Genomic DNA, 21,065 nt, shown 5'->3' on the forward strand with positions numbered 1-21,065 from the left:
AAGGTAAGAGATTACCTAAAACTTAACTAGTTGTTTGATTACATCAAGAAAATGAAGTGTGATGGGTTGTGGTTTGTTTTGGTGTGCGGGTGGTGGTTGTGGTGGTGGTGGCGTGGTGGTGGTGGAGTGGCTGTGGTGGTGATGATGGTGGTTGTGGCGTCATGGTGGTTGTGGTGGTGGTGTTGGGGTAGTGGTTTATGTGGAGTGGCTGTGGTGGTGGTTTTGGTGGTGGAGATGGTGGTGGTTTATGTGGGGTGACTGTGGTGGTGGTTTTGGTGGTAGTGGTGGTGACGGTGGCGTCTTGATGGTGACTGATGTGGTGGTAGGTAAATAAGTTAGTTGAAGGGTAACAAAGGTAATGAAATTTCATACCTTGGGGGTGGGGGGTAAGGAATTAGATGGATTGAGGGGTAAGGAAGAGAATTTCATTCTCTTTGTTTGTATCAAACAAACACCAACAAAGGAAATCGATAACTTTGTTTTCCTTTCCTTTCTTATAGACCTTCAACCAAACACTCCCTTAATAGTAGGGGATGTAAACCCAATAATCCAGCTAGTTTTACCGTTTATGGTAATTTATTTTTTAAAAGTAGTAAAATAGGTAAAATAATCTCAAAATCCCGTATTTTTGAAAAGATAAAAAAAAGCCCGTCAAAAAAGACCAACTGATTGAATAGGGGGAACTCAAATTTGTTTTGGCATTATTACACAGGCGACTCCAAAGTCGAAAGTCCATCCATTCAAAAAAAAAAAAAACTCGTGCTTTCCGCGCTCCCTTTTCACAACACTCCCTTGTTACAGTTTCTACCTTACACAAAGCACACCACCACCATTCATGGCGGTCGCCTCCGTCGCGAATGACGCCGCCGATCCACTTCTTCCATGGCTCAAGTACTCTCCTTCCTTTCTCAATCGTCTAATTTATTCACATATTTGCCGTTAATTGAATTCATTTAACTCAATCAGTGAGGGATTAATGTTTGTTTGCAGCTCAATTAAGCAAGCCATCAACAACTACAACGCGGATCCAAGTCGTAACAACACTGCCGCGTATAAAAAGCTTGTATCTGACTGCATTAATACCTTCAAGGACAATCCCAATTATCAAAATGATGATAGGTTTCTTAAAGTTTGGTTCCTTCATGTAATTAATCCCCCTTTTATTTTCTTTTCATATTCTTTTATTTGATTGTTTGTTAGGTTTTGTTTGATTGTTGAATTGTTGAATTAGATGGATGCTGTTGATGATTTCAATACCGTCTTTCGAGAAATGGACAACTCTAAGATTTGTGCCACTAATTCTATGCTTTATCAAACTTGTGCCTTGATTCTGGAGGTTAGGGGCCAATGGAATGATGCTCATAGGATTTATCGCCTTGGCATTTCTAGGTATTTTCGAGAAATCATTTATTTATGCATTTCGTTTTGGATGAATCACTTCTTTCTTTACCTTTCTATCTTTGATGGTCAATTCTGCCATACGATCACAGTTTGGTCTACACTTCTATTTCAAAAGTAATCGCCTAAAATGCTTGTCTCGGGTCTAGGTCTTTGTGTTAAAAATAAACGTAAACATACGACTCTAAGCAATGTGTATGGATTCCGGGTAAGACATTTCTCATAGGAGCGCTAAACTAGCGAGACTCGCACCACAAAAGTAGAGGAAGAGAGGTAAGAAAGCATTTTGACCTACATTTAATGATTTTAAGTCTTATTTGTCAAATTTCTTTCCATTATACTTCAAGCTTAGAAGTATATTTTTTCCTTGAAGATGTGTCTCCACACCCGTATCCCTTTTCAGGATAGGGTCCCCGTGTCTAAAAATTTGCCATGTCACAGTAACATAGATTATAAAGGGTATATTGAGTAACAGCATGTTATTACTTATTTGTAGTCTCTATTTGTTATGGACAAATGTGGATGATGAAGTCAGTAAATTATTCCGGTTTTTGGCAAACTATGTGATGTAGGAATGCTGAGCCAATTGAGGAGCTTAAGAAAGCTTATAACTCATTTCTTGAAAAAATTGCTGGGCTGTCTAAGGCGTGCACAGATACTGAGGTGAATTTTTTGAACATAACTATTACTTATCTCTATTATTGTCATGACGCATCCATGAAGTATATCATGAGTTATTGAGTTGTTGCCTGCTTGTAATTAGTATTTCGTAGCAGTTAGTATTTATGGAATTGAGTCTTTGGTGCCCTTATTACGGTTGCATAAGAAATGCTTGAATTTGTTCTTTACGGAAAGATTTTCTTCAGTCTGATGTTACTCCTCCAACTGTATTTTCTGCTGTTGATACTCCAGCCAGAGTTATGGTTCTTCAGAAATATGATCCATTTTTTGTGCACAGCAATGTTTAGTTGCTGCTTATACGTACTGCCATACACATGCATTGTGATAACACGAGTAACTCTTATGAGTGTGTCCTTTAGATTGCTAAAATCATACGGTGTTGTAGATCATACTTTCCGTTTTCTTTCATTCACCTATGATAAAGTACTTTTCATGTTGGTGGCTATGCTTTCCTTGGTCCTATTTTAAAGATTTGGTGTGGTTGACACAAGCAATCTCATTCGCTTGTAGAATATTACTGGTCTCATCGAGATGAGAGGAAAGAAATATTTAAATCCTTGGTCAAAGGTAGCCATGGGTTCTCTTTCGCGCAAGATTCTTCCTGATCTAGTGAAGTATCATGTAAGATTGTTTACTTCTACATAGTTTTCATATCTATGGTTCATTTGACACTAAAAACCACAGACAGATTCTGAGTTGTCAAACAACTTTTTCCGCTGCTTTTTTTCTTTTCAGGGATACCATTCTTATTCAAGAAATTATGCCGGGAAAATTCCTTTGTCTTCTCTACAGATTTCATATAGAAATAAGATAATTAAAATTGGTACCGCGCTGCATTTTCTTTATTTTTGTTCAATCAATTACAAAGGTTTTATGATTCTTAATGCTTCTTAAACTATTATGTTCGCATGTCAAGGTGTAAGGGAGTACCAAATAAAAGGTCGTGCTGGTGAAGGAGGATTTGCTCAAGTTTTCAGAGCTTATGTTAACAGTGACCCTGATGATGCCGTTGCTCTGAAGGTAAAAATATGTATTCAAGTATCAACTGTCCTGCTATCTTTCAAGTGGCTTTACTCTCTTGATATCTATTCTAACTTGAGAAAGAGTGGCAGATACAAAACCCTGCCTTTCCATGGGAGTTTCATATGTATCGTCAGCTTGATAAGCGTATTCCAGATGAAGAAGTAAGCGAGTCTCTTCACTCATCACCTAAAAGTATGTTTGATTTTATACGCCTTTTGCTGATAATTGTTTACAGAGATTGGAATTTGGTTCCGCCCGGAGGATGCATCATTATACGGATTACAGCATTCTTGTGTGTGACTATTTGCCTAATGGAACACTTCATGTGGGTTCAATTCTGTGCTTTTATGCATGATCTTGAAGGCCTATAAATGTTAGCATCTGACTAATAAAGGTATAATGCGCAGGATGCAATAAATTCTTATATATTTAATCCATGTGATTCATCCATGGAAGAAGTGTCATGTATCTACTACACCATTGAGATGCTTCACATGCTTGAGACTCTGCACAGTTCTGGCATTATTCATGGAGATTTCAAGCCTGATAATCTCCTTATTCGTCATTCGAGGTATTGTGACCACTAATACACTTAATTTATGAGGAATAAAGGCCCAAATAATTTTTGAGGAGATTTTTCAGGTTCGTTTTATATGGCCCTATTTAGAGCAATGATCTTTGGGCAGTTTAGTGTGACAAGCTACTATAGGCGAGTGATACTTTTATTTCTGTTAAAATGGTCCCTCCGCTCCTATGATTAATGCCAAACCTAGCTGTCTGTTACAGACTAAGGCTATGAATCAATTCCTCATTTACACTGTCTCATGGTTATCGGTTTTAAACAACAAAGGAGTGCGTTAGTTTACCATCCTCCAGTCCAGACTACTGACACTTTTGATTAGCTTGTTATCCTCAAATTTCTGACTTGGAATTTCTGATGGAACTCGTTCAGCCTTCTAGCGTTGATTCCTTTCTTAAAATTATTTTTCTTTCGTTCAGGGAGCAACTGACAGATGACACAGAAGATTTTGTCAAAAGATCTGGTCCTTGGCGTGATCAGGTTAATAACCATCTGGCGTACTAATTTTGCCCCAGTTATTTTTTTTTTTTGAGGAAGCATTAGAACATTTAGAGGTACAAACTTTTGCTGTTTATTGAGTGTAAATTGTACAATGCAGGGACTATGCCTTATTGACTGGGGTAGGGGAATAGACTTAAGCCTTTTCCCTGCTGAGATAGAGTTTGTGGGTGATTGTGGTACCTCCGGCTTTCGTTGTGTTGAAATGCAAGAAGATAAGCCTTGGAAATACCAGGTGATTATTCATTATTATGCAAAATGCAAAAATGTTCCGTGATATTGATATATCCGACTAAGAACTGAACTAGAGAGTTCAACTTGTATAGGTTGACACTTATGGCTTATGTGTTACTGTCCATATGATGCTACACAATACATACATGGAAATTAAGAAGAAAGCATCTCCTGATGGTGGCTATTTTCACTTGCCAACATTGCCCTTTAAAAGGTATGGTGCTTATCGTCTCATGTATGCTACATTCTTTTCAGGGTTGGATTCATGACATGGGAGTTCTAGGGGACACAATTGTTTTCCGTGCATGTTGCCCAATTTTTTTCTCAGCCCTTTTGTTTTTTTGTATTTACACCAACTAGACAATACTAAAGACTCTTGATGTGATGATGTGTTTCAGAAGTCCAAACACAAAACTATGGGAAAATCTTTTCAAAAGGTTGCTCAACGTACAACCCTCTGATGATCACTTAAAGATGCTACGGGAGCTTAGAGAGTCATTTGAAGGGGTCATGCTAGCAGACCCTTCTCTGTTAAAGAAACTAAAGGATTCACTGAGGAAGCAGAGAACTGCCGTGTGTTCTGGTTAGCTACTTAGCTTACGCAACAGTAGTTATAATGTAGAGAATTAGAGTTTTGGTTCTCGTGATTGCGCTTTACCATTGCACATCTGAGGAACTGTTTGTTGTGTGTATAGCAGCAGTAGAGTTTGAACACACTACCCGTATGAAAATGTATTTATTATTCCACCACTGCCCTCTCTTGTATCCTTCTATGATAAATTAAGGTAAAACAAGGACAACATTAGTAGTATGATGAGAGTATTATCAATCAATCAATACTATATATTAATTCCAAAAATCAAGGGACTTTCATGTAATTAAATAAATCTATACACATTAATTATACTATATAGTTTTAAATCGCTAGCGTCGTGTGATGAACCTGAACAAGGGACTTCAATGTAAATATTATATAGTTTTGGTTAAAAGTATAAATTTTGAGAATATTAGAATATGGCGAGTTTCTTTAAATAAACGGGTCCCACTTATGGTATTAGTTAGTATAAATATGTTAATTATTTAACATACATAAATATAATATAAGTATATGTTATATTTTGGAAACTATTAAAAGGTAAGTAAATCAATTTAGATTTCCAAAAAATATAATATTCCATAATTCATTAGATTTGTAATTTAATTAGTAAATAATAATGATTACTGTTAAATAATATTCTAATCTAATATTTCAGATTTATTTAAATAAATAACTCTAATACAACTAGATAATCAACTATTATGATAGTAACCTTCCATGTGAATAGTAAAAGCAACAATAATATATAGCAACGGAAGTAGTGAAAGTCATACTAGCAGCAACGGGGTAGTGAAATTAACAATAATAAATGTTGGAGTAGTGAAAGAAAAAATAATGACGGCGGGAGAAGTGAAAGTAATAATAGTCACAACACATGTAATGAAAGTAACAGTAAGAACAATAGAAAGAGTATGAAAAATTAACTAACAATTCGATTTTAAGAAAGTATTAATTTATTTAAATATACGAGTTTGACAAAACTAACGGGTTAACCGTAAAAATAGCAGAAATAGTAAAACAAACAACAGTAACCGAAGAAGTAGTTAACGTAATAGTATTAACAGGGGATGTAGTGAAAGTAATAATATTAACAGCGGGAGAGGTGAACGTGTCTCATATTGATTAATTTTACCTCTCATCATAATTTCAATATAGAAGTTGTAAATGTATGTGTTAACCAAATTTAGAGAAATCATATTTCATAGAAAATAAAATTTAAATGTTAAATAAAGGTAGCCCGGGCGTAGCCGGGCACCAAACCTAGTAGTATATATTAAATCCAGAAACCAAAGGATTTCAATGTAATTAAAGAAAGTTATACAAATTAATTATACTATATAGTTTTAAATCAATAGCACCGTGTGATGGACCTAATTAAGGGATCTCAATGCAAATATTATATAGTTTGGGTTAAAATTAAATTATATAGAAGTTTGGTAATTTTCCTAAACATGGTCAATTACCTTAAAATAAAACAATTTCCTTAAAATAAAATAATTAATTAGTATAAACATGCACACTTATGCTATCAATTATTATCATCATAAAATTATATATTAAATTTAAAATCTATGCAATTTTATTAAACTTTATAGTTTATTAGATTTATAGAGATGTTAATTATTTAACATAAAAAAAATATAATAAGTAGGTTATAAATAATTCAAGTTAGATTCCATAATACTCCCTCTTATTCAGGGTTTTCTTCCCTTTGTTTGTTGGCACGAGTATTAAGACGAGAAATAAAATAAGAGTAAAAGAGTTGGGTGGGGTTGTTGATGGGAGAGATGGAGGAATAATTAGGAGTTAAATAATGAATTGTGGGGCCAAAACATTAAAAAAAGTAATAAAATATGGGTAAAAGAGTTGGGTGGGTTTGGTGATATGAGAGAGGAATGAATAAAATAAGACTAAAAGTTTCAAAAATAAGAAAGGGGAAGAAAACCTGAATAATCCGTTTTAGGAAATAGGGAAGAAAACAGTGAATATGAGGGAGTATATAATATTGCATAATTCTTTCGATTTGAGCATATATGTAATATATTTATATAAATATATAATCCTCTTAAAATTCCATGCCTAAGTAGTAAAAGTAATTTCATCAGTAAAGAAAAGAATTGCAGTAACATTGGATATAGTTATATGATAGTAATCACTCATTTGAATAGTAAAAGTAACAATATTATCAACGAGATTAGTTAGAGTGGTAGAAACAACAACGGGAGTAGTGAAATAATCAATATTAATGCGGCAATAGTGAAAGTAATAATAATTACGGCAGGAGTAGTGAAATTATCAATATTAATGCGGCAGTAGTGACAGTAACAATAATTACAGCGGGAGTAGTGAAAGTAACAATGATTACGCGCAAGTAGTGAAATGTTATTACTATTGTTTCATTAATAAGAGTAAAATATTAATAGCGAGAGTAGTGAATTTGTCTCAAAATTTATTTCATCGTAATTTTATGATATGTTATAAAAAGTATATTAATGATAAATTTATGGGTTATGCAACTTTAAGTAATTTTATTTAATGATTAATGGTAAGTAGAGGTAGCCCGGGCGAAGCCGGGCACCAATACTAGTTCATGTAAAAGGGGAGATCTCGGGTATATTTATGGAAATTGTATATGATGACGGTGCGATACTTTGCGATAACAGCAAAATATTGTAATCGCTTACGCCCTTCGTTCTGGACAATTGTTGTCCTTTGATTTTGCTACAAAGACTAAAGAAAAAGGAGGACGGAATTACTTTTCACATACGAATTTTACGTTTTCATTAGTTTTTGTCTTGGTTGTGTATCTGGGATGGTTGGATTGGGCAGTGCAATTGGGTGTGGGACAGCTGGAGTGGGTGGTGTTTGGGAGTTGGGACGGCTGGAAGCTGAAGTGGGTGCGAGTGTTGTGAAGGGTTGGCAGGTGGTGTTGGTGGTGAAGGGAGAAAAAAATAATTGGGAGAAGGATTGAATAAAATGACAAGTATAAAACTGTAAAAAAACGTATGTGAAAGAGTAAAATCCGTATGTGAAAAAGTACGTCCCTTACTAAATGATAAGTGAAACAAATTAAGTATGATTGATCAAATTGTTCATCAAATTCATTCTTAAAATAGAAAGGACAACAATTGACTGAGACACCCAAAATAAAAATAAAAAAGATAACAAATAACGGTGACAGAGGGATTAGATGTCTGCCAATGATTTACATTTCACCCACAAAAATAGGTGGGGAGGTATCTCAGTCATTAAGAATTAGTCCCTTCAATTTCCTATTATCGTTCCTCTTTCTTTTTTCACACTTGATTATCTTCCTTTTTTCTTTTTTTTTTTCCGGTAAATTTCACATTTTTTTATTATTTTCCCTCTCCTAAAAAATCAACAACTCCACTACTTTATTCATTCCTTTATTCATTATTCATTTATTATTATTTTCTAACTTTACAATTTATAATATTTACCAATATTTTATTCATTCTTTCTTCCGCTTCCTTATTTTTTGTGCCCAAAAGAAATGGAAAGATATTAGAAAATTGGAGGGAGTATTATTTTAGGTATATTTACACCCTCATGGAGAAGTAACTTGATTCCCACCTATATGACCCATCTTTGTCTGGTCCGGTTATTTGAAAAGAAATGGATCTTTATTACTTTTGAACGGTTTGGATTAAATCGTAGGACGATCTAGTGGTTGTAATTATTTCATAAAAGTTTAGTTTTAATGAATAGAGAGAGAAAATATATTAGAATAATAATGTATTAGAGAGAAAATGAACATAAAGTAATAGAGATGATTCAAATTAATCTTTGTAATACTTAGAATTGAATCAATGATTACTTTCCCTTGTGATATTTATAGGGTTATTTAATGACAATAATCCAACCTAAGGCTCCCCTTGTCCATTTAATCCATCCTATTGATTATCCCATATTAATCTTATCTTTGCTATCATTTATCTTATTTTACACCAAATTTTATATTTACCGGCTGTGACAGGTTATGCTTACTTATTAGCAGGTATTTTTTTTTTGTTTAAAAGACTTCATCTTCCTATTCTTCCTTCATCTTCAACCTTCCTTTTATCTTCTCCATTTTATTCACCACCATGGCTGCCAAATCACCCAACACCAATTTGACAACTATTTCCCCAAATCACCCAACTATTACCATTACCTAAAGCCTTTCGACCTCCAAGCTAACAATCACTCTCCTCTAACGGCCCGATACCACATGATCCCACTCACCACCGCCTTACGAATCCTCACCGTCCGACACCGCCACCACCACCAGCCACCCCAACACGAATACACTACGCAAATCATCACCCCAATTTCAACCATTGAATTCGCACACCATCACACCATATAAACCATCTTATACACCACCAGTACCAAAGCCCCTCACAACCCTTACGCACCACACCTTCAAGCCATCATCGTTCACCACTAACAAGAACACCATCTTCAACTAGCGAGCACTTTTCACCAATCAAACACCATAATTCACGCCACCAACAGTAGTGAGAATTTTCGAAACCCTAGATCCCTAATTTAATTTGAGGGTAAATTTTAATTTAGGTTTTGGGTGATTGTGTGGTGGTGGTGTTAATTGGAGAATGAAAATGAAGAAAGAAGGAGAAATGGAGAAATGATACTGATAATGAAGAAAGAAGAAGAAATGGAAGATGGTAAAGAAAAACTAAGATGATAATGATAATGATGAATGGAGAACAAGATCTGGGAAAATGAAAAAAAAAAAATTGGAGAATGGAAATGAAGAAAGGAAAGTGACGAAAGATAATAAAGGTGTTAAATAAAGGGGTGACCTGTTTAACAGGTTGCCCTTCCAAAAGATCAAAATATGATAAATGATAGCAAAGATAAGATTAATATGGGATAATCGATAGGATGGATTAAATAGGGAAGGGGAGCCTTAGGTTGGATTATTGTCATTAAATAACCTTAATTTATACTTATAAGTATTGAATTAGCTAGCTTAACTTAGTGATAGACCATATTTGTGTAATTTTAGTACCTCATTTTAGTTATCTACTCCCTCCTATTCTAAATAACTCTCCCCCTTTCCTTATTCATCTATTCACAATACTCCCTCTCTTTCCTTATTTGGTAAGTTTTATACTTATTTTAATCACCTCATACCACAACAATACCCGACCTCACCACACAACAATTTTTATTTTAATCACTTCACCCCACAACAACACTTATTTTAATCACCTCACCCACAATAATACTCCACAATACCTTCCTTCTCTCCAATTACCTCACCCCACCACAATACTTTAACTTATTTAATTCGGTTTCCTTAAGTCCCGTGCCACCCTTGAATAGGGAGAGTTATTCGGAATAGGAGGGAGTATATCCTTTGTTTAAAATCTCACTCAAACAATGTAAAGGTAAATAATGAATGTAGATTGATTCTGCATTGTTAATTGTGTTATGTATCATTAGTATAGACTCAGTGCAATACATTGCACGTTATTTATAAAGTTTTACTTTTCAATGTATTATTTATGGAATTTAAATTGACAATTCATTAATTTTTCATTTTCTCCTTATCCTCTCTTTACTAAAAGATTATGAGAAGTTTGGAGTTTTCCCGCCTAAAATGCTTTAACTATAGGTTGGTCTTAATTTATGAAGTTATTCTATGAGTTTTCCCGCCTAAAACTTCCATAATTGGGCTTAATATTTTGACTCATATTATTAAACAATTTTTTCATATATGTACATATACAAATTATACTCACATTATTAAAATAGTTTATGTATTCCACCTTTTTCTTTATATTTTTTACTTCGCATATTCCAACGAAAAATACAATAATAGTTGTACACTTCACTAAGGAGAAAAAAGAATCATAAGTTGTTTATGTTAAATCGAAAAATCTTATTTTCTTATAAATAACTTTTTTAGAAAAAAAAGGTCTCACATAAACTGTTAATTTTATTAGGGTTAAAAATGTCAAATTTTTCTTTCTACCTCCTAATATTTCATTCACATTGAAAATTATTAGTTTTACAGTTAAATACATCTAATTTAATTGTTAAGATCTACTCCCTTCATTCAACTCCACAAGGCCCTTTTCTATTTTACACACTATTCACAAGTGAGCATTCACTATCAATTTTCTCTCAATACGTAAGTGAAAATATATTCATGTGGGATCTTGTTTGATTCGTCTTTACGAGTAGGGCTGAGCAAAACCGGTTATCTGTTCCGGTTTTGCAAACCAGTTCGGTAACCGATTTAAAAAAATGTTTTTTTTTTCAACACCGAATCCGCTCCGGATTAATCCGGTTAACCGGTTTTTTCGGAATTTAAAAACCGGATCTGTAAACCGGTTTACCCGCTCCGGTTTTTATAACCGGTTTCAAGAAAGATCCACAATCAAATGCATAGAAACACATAGAAAAATTAGGTTACCGGTTTAAAAACCGGTCTCCGGTTTTAAATTTACATTATTTTTGACTTTTAGTTTCTAAAAAAGAAACCAGTTGGTTTCAAAAAAACTAAAAATAAAGAAGCCGGTTTAAAAAGCGGTCCCCGGTTTTGAATTTTCTACAATCGAATCCGCTCCGTTTTTATAGTAAAAAATCCGGTTCGGTTACCGCACCGGAAAAAAAACCGAATATTCGGACTCCACAATTCGGTTTTCGGTTCGGTTTCGATTTAAAAATACGGTTCAGACTTTTTTGCTCAGCCCTATTTACGAGTATATTAAAAATATCTAACTTTTATAATTTTTTCAAATACGTAGTTAACGATATTTACCGCGTAAAACACGCGTTGGCAAACGTGAAAAAAGAAAAGGGCCTTGTAGAGTTGAATGGAGGGAGTATATACAAAACGATCTCAAAAACCGCGCTTTTGCGCGGGATCTACCCTAGTTGTATTTTAATTAGAGAAATAAAAATTAAATCGTAAGATTATGTCCATGTATAACCTATCATATCCAAACCTATAGTATATATTAATACCAAGCACTATTTTAGGAAATGTGTTTTAGGCGGGAAAAGTTGGAGTTTTGCCTATTCTTTTAGTAAATAGGGGATGTCATCTTTACCAAACCAATTAGAATATTTGTTTTGGAAGGGTTTTTTTATGAATTACTAAAATGAAACTACGTATAAAATAAGGGTTTCTCTCTCTCAAAAAACTCTCTCTAGAAAAACCCAGCCTCCATCATATTATACAAGGGGCTCCCATCGATTATCAATCGATCGATGGTAAGCCCCAAAATTATTTCAAATTTCAATCAATAGTATGCATATCTATTTTCTATTCAATAAAAGTCCCCCTTTTGGTGAGAATCGTTTTTCCGTCCCTTATTTCGGGGTTTTTCCATTTATTCGTGGGGTTAGTTTCATCAGTAATATAGTCAAGAGTAGTTCGTTGATGGTTTGCAGCGTGTTCTTTCAAAGGATAAAAGTAATTTGTCAACGATCTTTGGAACCAGTCATCAGAGGTAAATTTTATCTCATAAATCAAACGAAGGATCCCCTCAAAAGCTACATGAAGATAGCGATAATAGGACGAGCCGAATTGTTAGATGATGTTTTGAGATCCCTAGTTTATAAGAAAATTATTTTTCTTTGGTTTCCATTAGATTTGTTTTCGAATATAATTATTCTTTGTAAGTGTCGTATGACTTTTTATTAATGAATTGTTCTTTTCTCTCAAAAAAAAAAATGAAACTACGTATAAGAAGGGTTTTAATTGGTTGGAGTGTACCATATTTAAATAATGTACAATGATGCGGGAGCATTAGAATATAATGAAAAAGAAGTCGAAATATGTCCCAAATATTTTGAAGAATCAAAATGAGCTCGAGTCTAGTGAGTTGATAACATGGAAGAGCAACAAAGACGAGTTGGTTTGGAGCTATTGACACGGTTTACAAGGTGGCAGGTCAACACGGAGGTCAATGCAGCTGGCCGACCATACACGGTTTTCAAGACCGAAGTCGGTTATGGAGTTGCTCTATAATTTAGTTTCCTAATTTTAGTTTTCCTTATTCTAGTTAATAAATTTTAGACAGTTATTTCCTAATCTTGGCAAGTAAAAATAAGGCAAGTTGTGTTATGGTAAGAGTCGACCATAGGAAGTTATTTCCTAATCAGTTTTTAGGAGTCTCTAAGTGATCAATTTAGTATAAATAGGAGTCTTTGTATTCAGTTTTTAAGAATGGAGTTGAAAATTAATACAAGAGTATCTTATTATGTGCTTATTGCTTGCGAGTTATAGGTTCTTTATTTCTTCCTTGCGAAGTTGAAATTTGTGTGTGATTCAATTCTTGCGAGGTGAGAGTCATACAGTCCAGTCGTGTGTAATTTCGAGTTCCTTGTGAGGGAGGAGAGTTTATTCACGTCATATCCTTGTTTTTTCGTTCTATTCTTACAAAAAAGTTAAACATAAACACTTTAATTCCGTTGCGTTTTCATTATTCTGACTAAGTTTTACATCAATTTAGTAAAACACGTGGTTATTTTACATCATACGGCTTACAACTGACAAGTTTGACTCAACCCGAGTTCGAGCAAATCCGACCTCATAGAACTCAAAAATATTGCGATCCGAAATTGATCCAACCCGACTCGATAATGACCCGTAACCCAATTAAGGTTTACCCGAAACTGAACCCGATTCGAATGATAACTCGAAATTAACTCGAAAACTGGCCTGACCAGAAAGTGACTCAAACTAAATCAACTATTAAATCATTAACAAGAATAAATAAAAAATATGTTTTTTCGTCATTTTTTACCTCTTGTTCCATTTTGTTACCAGTTTAACGACCTTTTTTTTATTTTTTCCGATTTTTTCTTAAAAATTTATTACTATAGGACGTTCTTAATTTTTTTTCAAAAATATCTAATTTTAAGTAAATAAAACGTTATTCATAAAATCGCGCGTGAAAATCGACAATAAAAAACTACTCTGTAGTAAATAAAAACTAACATTAAATTTGAATTTCAAACTTTGCGCCAAAATCAGGTATTTAAAATATTTGAAAATTAGACTTCGCATCGAATCCATTTTTAAAATAATGCTCAAAAATAAAGTATTTGTAGTTTTGGGCCGGTTTTGAAAATATTTGTCAAAATGGTGTCCACGTAGGCTCGGGTTTTCAAAACTTGAAACTAGGAACAAACATGTCATTACTAATGGCGTGTTTTATGAAGGAAACACGCCATTAGCATTGGCGTGTCTGTACAGTAGTTTTTTTTCTCCAACTGACACGTCAATGGGAGTGAACTTCTATAAAATGGACTAAAGGAAACACGCCAATGAGAATGACGTGTTCTGGCGTGTTTGTTCCGTATTTTAGGTTATGAAAACCCGAGTCTACGTGGACACCATTTTGACAAATATTTTCAAAACCGACCCAAAACGACAAATACTTTTTTTTTGAGCATTATTTTCAAAATTGATTCTTTCGCACCAAGACGAAATTTCAATTTTTGACATGGTTTCATGACTAATATTCAATCATCAACTTGGCGACAATGCTCCAAATTCCATTCTCTATATTCGCCGCGTCAACTTTGAAAATTCAAATTTTAGTTTTACTGAAAATCAAATACGTCTTATCGGGATAATTAAAAGAAAAAAGACTATGTTTTATTACTCAAAAATTTAAATTTAAATTTAATATTTTCAAAGTACTCTGTCAATATGATCAGGATACGATTATTTACCAAAACAAACAAATAGTCGGTGAAAGTATTTATTATTCGTCATATATTAATAATTACATAATCTCACCTTGAAATCTCTAACTATGAACTACAAAATTCATGCAAAAATCTCTTTCGATACTAACATTTACATTCTGAAACCACTTCTTATATTGGTATGCTCTATACAACATTCCAAGACGACTTATTAACGAACCTATATAAGAAATTTGGTAATTGAATGACCCGGCCCGACAAAGTTATATGAATAACCCGATTCAAACCCGACTTGAATGTTGTCACGACCCGATTGCCACCACTAGATGTAGGCTGTAGCTAAGAAATTTAGTAATTGTAAAAGGAGGCGGCAGGAAGGGATAGGGGAGGCAGTTGGTGGCGAGGTGGTGGTGACGGTGGATATTGATTGATTAATTCCATTTACCAAATACTAGAAGGTACGCTTCTCTCTGTTTTGTGTTTTAATTAATCACTTGTTCCTGACTGACTGTCTCTTCCACTACCTTGCCGGGTATTCACTCTTCCTCTACTCTCCGTTTCTTTTTTTTTTTTTTTTTTATTGCCTTGTTAATTACCACACCCAAATTCCATTCCTTATTCATCATCATCGCCTCTTTCTATGGAGTATTTCAACTCTCAACTTTGGATTGTTAGAAAGCTTTACATTCAGTAAGGTCGTTAATGTTATAGCTGAGATTTCCCTTTATAGGCCACATATTTTGTTTTTGATGATTACCAACATAACTATACTCTCCCAATAATACAATTCGTATCCGTAGAACGGGTCAAATAGTACCACATGGTGGTTAGTGGTAATAAAGGCAAAACTTTTGGCATTTCCTAGGCAACTTGCCATGTGATTTGGTATGTATTTGACCCGTCTTAAGCTTGTGTTAGTGTAATCTACTTTTGAGTGTCAATTCTTTTATCACCTTACATGTTAGCTCTTTCCAGCCCAGGGCATCATTTGGGATAGCAATTAGCAAACATGGCAGAAAGACATCCATCTGTGTTCCAGAAAATACAAGGAAACTCTTACCTTATCTCTCAACTTACACCCAGGAATTCTATCGGACCAAATCACAGTAGTTCACTTGTAAATGGGGTTATTCAGAACCCTATGCTTCTTTACTCATACCAGTGTACTAGCTCTGCACTGCTGTCTCCCACTTCTTCTCCAATCTTTGTTCCTTCAACAACCGAGAAACCACAAAAGAATTTCTGGGTTGATTTTCTCATGGGAGGAGTTTCTGCTGCTGTTTCCAAGACTGCAGCAGCCCCTATTGAACGGGTCAAATTGTTGATCCAGAATCAGGATGAAATGATCAAATCTGGCCGCCTATCTCAACCATATAAGGGTATCTCTGACTGTTTTGCCAGAACCATCAAGGATGAAGGGGTTATTGCTCTTTGGAGAGGAAACACTGCTAACGTTATCAGATACTTTCCAACACAGGTTGGTGGTTTGCCACTGTTTGTGTTTACGCATTCGCTCACTGTAATTCTTAGTATTTATCAGTGCTTGGCATACTGTGTGAGCTATCCTTAAATTTCATTTTTTAAATGGTAAGAAATTGAGAGGATGTTTGAGGTTCATCTACGGAGTAGGATTTATTTCTGTAGGGCTAGGATACTTTGACAGTTGATGTTGATTCTGTATCGGAGTGGAATTGACCAGTTAGTTTGTTGAGTTTGCGAGTCTTCTGTTTGACTTCTTTGTTTCTGATTCGATGTTGTCTCTGACTTCATTTCGTAATGGTTTATTTAATGTTTTTTCCATAGGCTCTCAACTTTGCTTTCAAGGATTACTTCAAGAGGCTCTTCAATTTTAAAAAAGACAGGGATGGGTACTGGAAATGGTTTGCTGGGAACTTAGCTTCTGGAGGGGCAGCTGGTGCTACATCCCTGTTTTTTGTGTACTCTTTGGATTATGCCAGGACCAGGTTGGCTAATGATTCAAAGGCTGCCAAGAAAGGTGGTCAGCGACAGTTCAATGGGTTAATTGATGTGTACAAAAAGACATTAGCATCAGATGGTATCGCTGGCCTTTACCGTGGTTTCAGCATCTCGTGTGTTGGAATCATTGTGTACCGTGGGTTGTATTTTGGAATGTACGATTCACTCAAGCCCGTGGTCTTGGTTGGTGGAATGCAGGTATTGTTTCTTAAAATCCATTGCCGGTTGTCGTCTATTTCATTTTGCTCTATTTCACGGACCAATTTGCACAGTACATTAATTCCTAGAAATTTAGACTTTCAAATTGTTTTAATTCTCAAATTTCTATAGCGAGTCACTGTCACAGTCACACCTACTCAAATCGGATTGCGCATTTAATTACAGGGTTCATGAGTTGGTATGAATGTATGATATGTAATATGTCTCCTATAAACTTTTTGTAAATTTTCTACGTATGTAGAATGAACTGCACTGATATTTAATATCTTGTGGTAATGTCGATGTTTTCAGGATAGTTTTCTGGCCAGTTTCCTCTTGGGTTGGGGCATAACTATCGGTGCTGGTTTAGCATCGTATCCAATTGATACTGTACGTAGAAGGATGATGATGACCTCTGGAGAAGCTGTGAAGTACAAAAATTCTATGGACGCATTTCAGCAGATCATTAAGAAAGAAGGTAGTAAATCGCTCTTCAAGGGGGCTGGTGCTAACATATTGCGTGCTGTGGCAGGGGCTGGTGTGCTTGCTGGTTATGATAAGCTTCAGCTTATTATGTTTGGTAAGAAATATGGTTCCGCTGGCGGCTAACTAAAGACCCTGACAATGATGATAATTTCCTAGTTGCTTGTTGGCTTTAAAAATCTTTGATCGACTCTGTACATAGCTCTTTCATCGGATATCGTTTGCTTAGATTTGTCCAAACTGGTTTGCTGAATTTCAAGTGTTGCTATATACGCTCATATTTAGGTTTGTCCTCTTCATTTGATGGCTGTTTTATCGTGAAAAGAAAATAGTGGGTTTTCCTATATATTTGATCTCGGTTAATTTATCAAACAAAGCTAAAAGTCATTGTTGTCTAAAAGAAAAAGAAAAAAGAAAAAAAATTAAGGTAAAAGTAGAGAAAGTATACAATACTAGTTTTAAAATTTGTTTATATTTACTCCCTTAATTTTTATCTTCTCATTTTGCTTTTGGAAGGTCAAGGTTTCTGAACTTTAATCGCAAATATGTTAAATATAAAATATTTACTTATTATCAAAATATCTTTTGCTAAATATTTTTTCGACAAAAAAACAAAAAACAAATAGAAGTCAGAAAATATAGTCAAAGTTTTATCTTTGAGACCATAACTAAACTTGGCAAAAGTAACTCGACCCGAAAAGGCTGACCCGATACCCGAAGTGACCCGAACTACATCACCCGAATGTGACCCGAAAACCCGAATTGACCCAACTAGACCCGAGCTTCTTGACCCGTAACTGACTCGACCCAAAAATGACCCGATCCGAAAGCACTAAACCCGAAAATGACCCGACAAAATATAACTATAATTGAACCGAAAAGACTTGAAATGGCTATTTCTCTAATATTCATTGACCCGAAAATGACTCGACCCAAAACAACCTGACCCGTTTGACTCGAAATAGACCCGACCAACCAACCCGAAACAGACCCGAAACCCGAAATGATCCGCCCCGCCCCGAAACCCGAAATGAATGAAAGACCCGAACTGACCCGGCCCAAATTGGCTCGATCCGAACCCGCCCCATTGACCCATTTTGGAGGAATATTAAATAACCCGAATAACAATTTTACAATTAATGTTGTACTTTGTACAATATTTTGTGTTCCGGGTGTAATTCCAGAGCAAGTATTGTTACCACCCGTGGCTTGTAGAATGATGTCTTGAGTTGAATCCCTCTTGTCTTTATCGTTCCACTCGGCCTCTCCTGCAACAATGAACGAACTGAGGGCTTGGCTTTGTGCCAAGCGTACTCACTCCGACGCTCAAATCAGTAAACTTAGAGGGATAAGTTGCTGTTACTTGGCTAAGGATGTATTGTAGAGAGATAAAGAAGATATTACCAGATGAATAGTGATTCTTAGGTTAATTTATGGATCCTTTCCTCAATGAAGGTTGAGGAGTATTTATAGACTTTCACCTTTTGTCACGTAGTGGCCAAGTGGCTAGCAGGTGGAAAGACCGTTCTACCCTCGGCCGATGGACCTATGGCCGGCCGAGGGTCCTTGGATATGAGTCTGCGATATGTGTCCGGTGGTGGTTGCCATGCCGAGACCAGTGACAGCCGATAGGCAGTGCATCGGCTAATTTTGTCTAAGTCGTTGACTTTCTTTGTGGATATCCTTGACCTTGCTCAATGTGTTGACTTGGTCGGTGCGAGAATATGCCCCATCAATTTGCCCCAGCGTAGTCTATGCCGTGGTATGGGCTCCGATGTATGTTTGAGCGTATATTCTGCGCAAGTAATTTCTGAAACTTTTCGGTATCGACCTCTTCTACCTCGGCCTGGTTCTGCTTAGGCCGTACCAAATCCCCCCTCCACATGGATGTGTAAAGGGCATCCGATGTGGAAAAGAAAGTGACATTGGCCGAGACCGGGGTTGGGAGTCTTGGTTGTTTTTGATTGCCCCAGCCGGTGCTTCCTAGCTTGGTTGATCATGTGGCGGCGGAGAGCAGATACCTAGGAATTTGTTGAGGAAGGTGAATAGGCGAAGAGAGGTGAAGGGGCGTGTTGAAGACGCTTGATCACTGTTGCATTGATTGACGTTTTTTCGTTGCGACGATTGACTTTCCATGGTTGCATGTCCGACACGTGTCTGTTCTTTGATTGGTTTGGCGCTTCATGGGTCGTTTCTCGATTGGTCCTTCTTCATGGGCTTTTCCCTATAAATAGGGCGGTTATTCCGTGAAATTGGCCACCAATTTCATTCTCTCCAAAATTTTCTTTTCTCTAAACTTTCAAGGGCTTCTTTGTCTTCTAATTTTCGAGTTGTTACTCGGCGAGTGTTTTTCTTCAAGGTAAACAAACAAATTTCCTCACTTCTTATTTTGTTAAATAATCATTGCTATCATGTCTTCGCCGACGCCTGGGACTAGCACTTCGCGCGCCAGGGGTTCCCGTCGCGTCTTGATGGGGAGGGGATACTAGATGCCATCCCGATAAGGTTTGGGGGTCCTAGGTCTCCTTCTCCCGTAGTTGATCCACCAATTTTGGAGGAGTGGGAGGATGAGGATGATGATGCTGATGATGATGAGAGGACTCCTTCTGATGGTGAGAGGCCGTCTATCCCGGATCATGGCGAGGCCTCGCACGATCGGTCTTGACCGTGTCCGGACTAATAAATTCGCCCATTTGTTCCGGTGGGACTCTTTTCGGAGGCCATTTCTCCTTCGGTGAGGGGTACAAGATCGTTATCCCCGAGGAGGGTCAGGCGGTCTGTTGCCCTCCCCCAGGTCACATCGGCGTGTATATCGTGCACGGAGTATGGGCTCCGGTTTCCTTTGAATGAATACGTCATGGCTATCATCAAAGCTATGAACGTCGCTGTGGCCCAACTGCATCCGTTGGCCATGAGGACGATAGTCGGCTTTGTGTGGCTCTGTCTCTTTAGGGGGGAGATCCCAACAATTAACTTATTCCGCCGCCTTCATCATCTACGGCCGTCAATCGCCAGGTAAAGTGGGGTGGTACGGCGTGCGACGGAGCCGGGCTTCGTCTCCGTGTCCAAGCTTACTTCTTGTAAGGATTGGCAACGGCGATGGGTGTACGTCCAAGTCTTGGGAGGACTACCCATTGCCTCGGTCCTTCCGAGCCCTGTTTACTTGCGGTGAGAACCGGGAAGAATATGAGAAATGTATTTCCGGGGTAAGGTTAAGATGGACGCTTCGATGGTCCCTCTTACCGCGGAGGAGAAACGGGCGATGTTGTTTGATCCGAGAAGGGATGGTCGCCCCGACTCGGATTATCCTTCGGGATGAGCCGCTTTGCCGCGTCGGCCTCATACCGGCCCTCAATCGGGGTGAGTGGGGTCGGTGTGAGGCCCATCTTTACTGTTGTATTCTGTTTTAGAGCTTTGTTTTGCTTCCTTTATGTAACCCTTGTTTGATTTCTTGCAGACCGGTTTGGCCAGGATCTGTCTGAGAGGACCTTAAAGAGGTTAGGGCTTGATAAGGACGGGAAGGTTGTTCAACGGCATCCTACGGCTGACGCGCGTGATCGCAGACTGGCTCCCAACGAGCTGATGGACAAGCAGCTGAAGGCATTGGATCCGGAGGCGGCCTGCACGGGTTCTCGAGGCGTGCGAAGAGAACAAAGAAGGCGGCGTCAAATTGGCGGCGGCGTCGGTGCCAACCCC

General features: G+C 36.8%; 2 protein-coding genes across 3 annotated transcripts; both read left to right on the forward strand.

Moving 5' to 3' along the window:
* Positions 1–693: 693 nt before the first annotated feature.
* Positions 694–5,225, forward strand: LOC141599873 (mitotic checkpoint serine/threonine-protein kinase BUB1). The gene is made up of 14 exons (XM_074419999.1): positions 694–891; positions 991–1,144; positions 1,232–1,389; positions 1,971–2,061; positions 2,590–2,700; positions 2,815–2,902; positions 2,996–3,099; positions 3,192–3,263; positions 3,338–3,427; positions 3,510–3,673; positions 4,102–4,162; positions 4,281–4,415; positions 4,507–4,628; positions 4,813–5,225. The coding sequence occupies exons 1-14, from the start codon at positions 836–838 to the stop codon at positions 5,000–5,002; spliced, it is 1,596 nt and encodes a 531-aa protein (XP_074276100.1). The 5' UTR covers positions 694–835; the 3' UTR covers positions 5,003–5,225.
* A 9,686-nt stretch (positions 5,226–14,911) lies between these two features.
* Positions 14,912–17,668, forward strand: LOC141599874 (ADP,ATP carrier protein-like). Of its 2 annotated transcripts, none has more exons than XM_074420001.1 (4): positions 14,912–15,169; positions 15,687–16,188; positions 16,515–16,886; positions 17,199–17,668. In XM_074420001.1, the coding sequence occupies exons 2-4, from the start codon at positions 15,721–15,723 to the stop codon at positions 17,493–17,495; spliced, it is 1,137 nt and encodes a 378-aa protein (XP_074276102.1). In that variant the 5' UTR covers positions 14,912–15,169; positions 15,687–15,720; the 3' UTR covers positions 17,496–17,668. The 2 variants fall into 2 exon arrangements, with proteins under 2 accessions (XP_074276102.1, XP_074276103.1); XM_074420002.1 differs by having other exon boundaries at positions 15,112–15,243.
* Positions 17,669–21,065: the final 3,397 nt, after the last annotated feature.

The sequence above is a fragment of the Silene latifolia genome, chromosome 9 (genome assembly GCF_048544455.1).
Source record: "Silene latifolia isolate original U9 population chromosome 9, ASM4854445v1, whole genome shotgun sequence".
NCBI lineage: Eukaryota > Viridiplantae > Streptophyta > Magnoliopsida > Caryophyllales > Caryophyllaceae > Silene > Silene latifolia.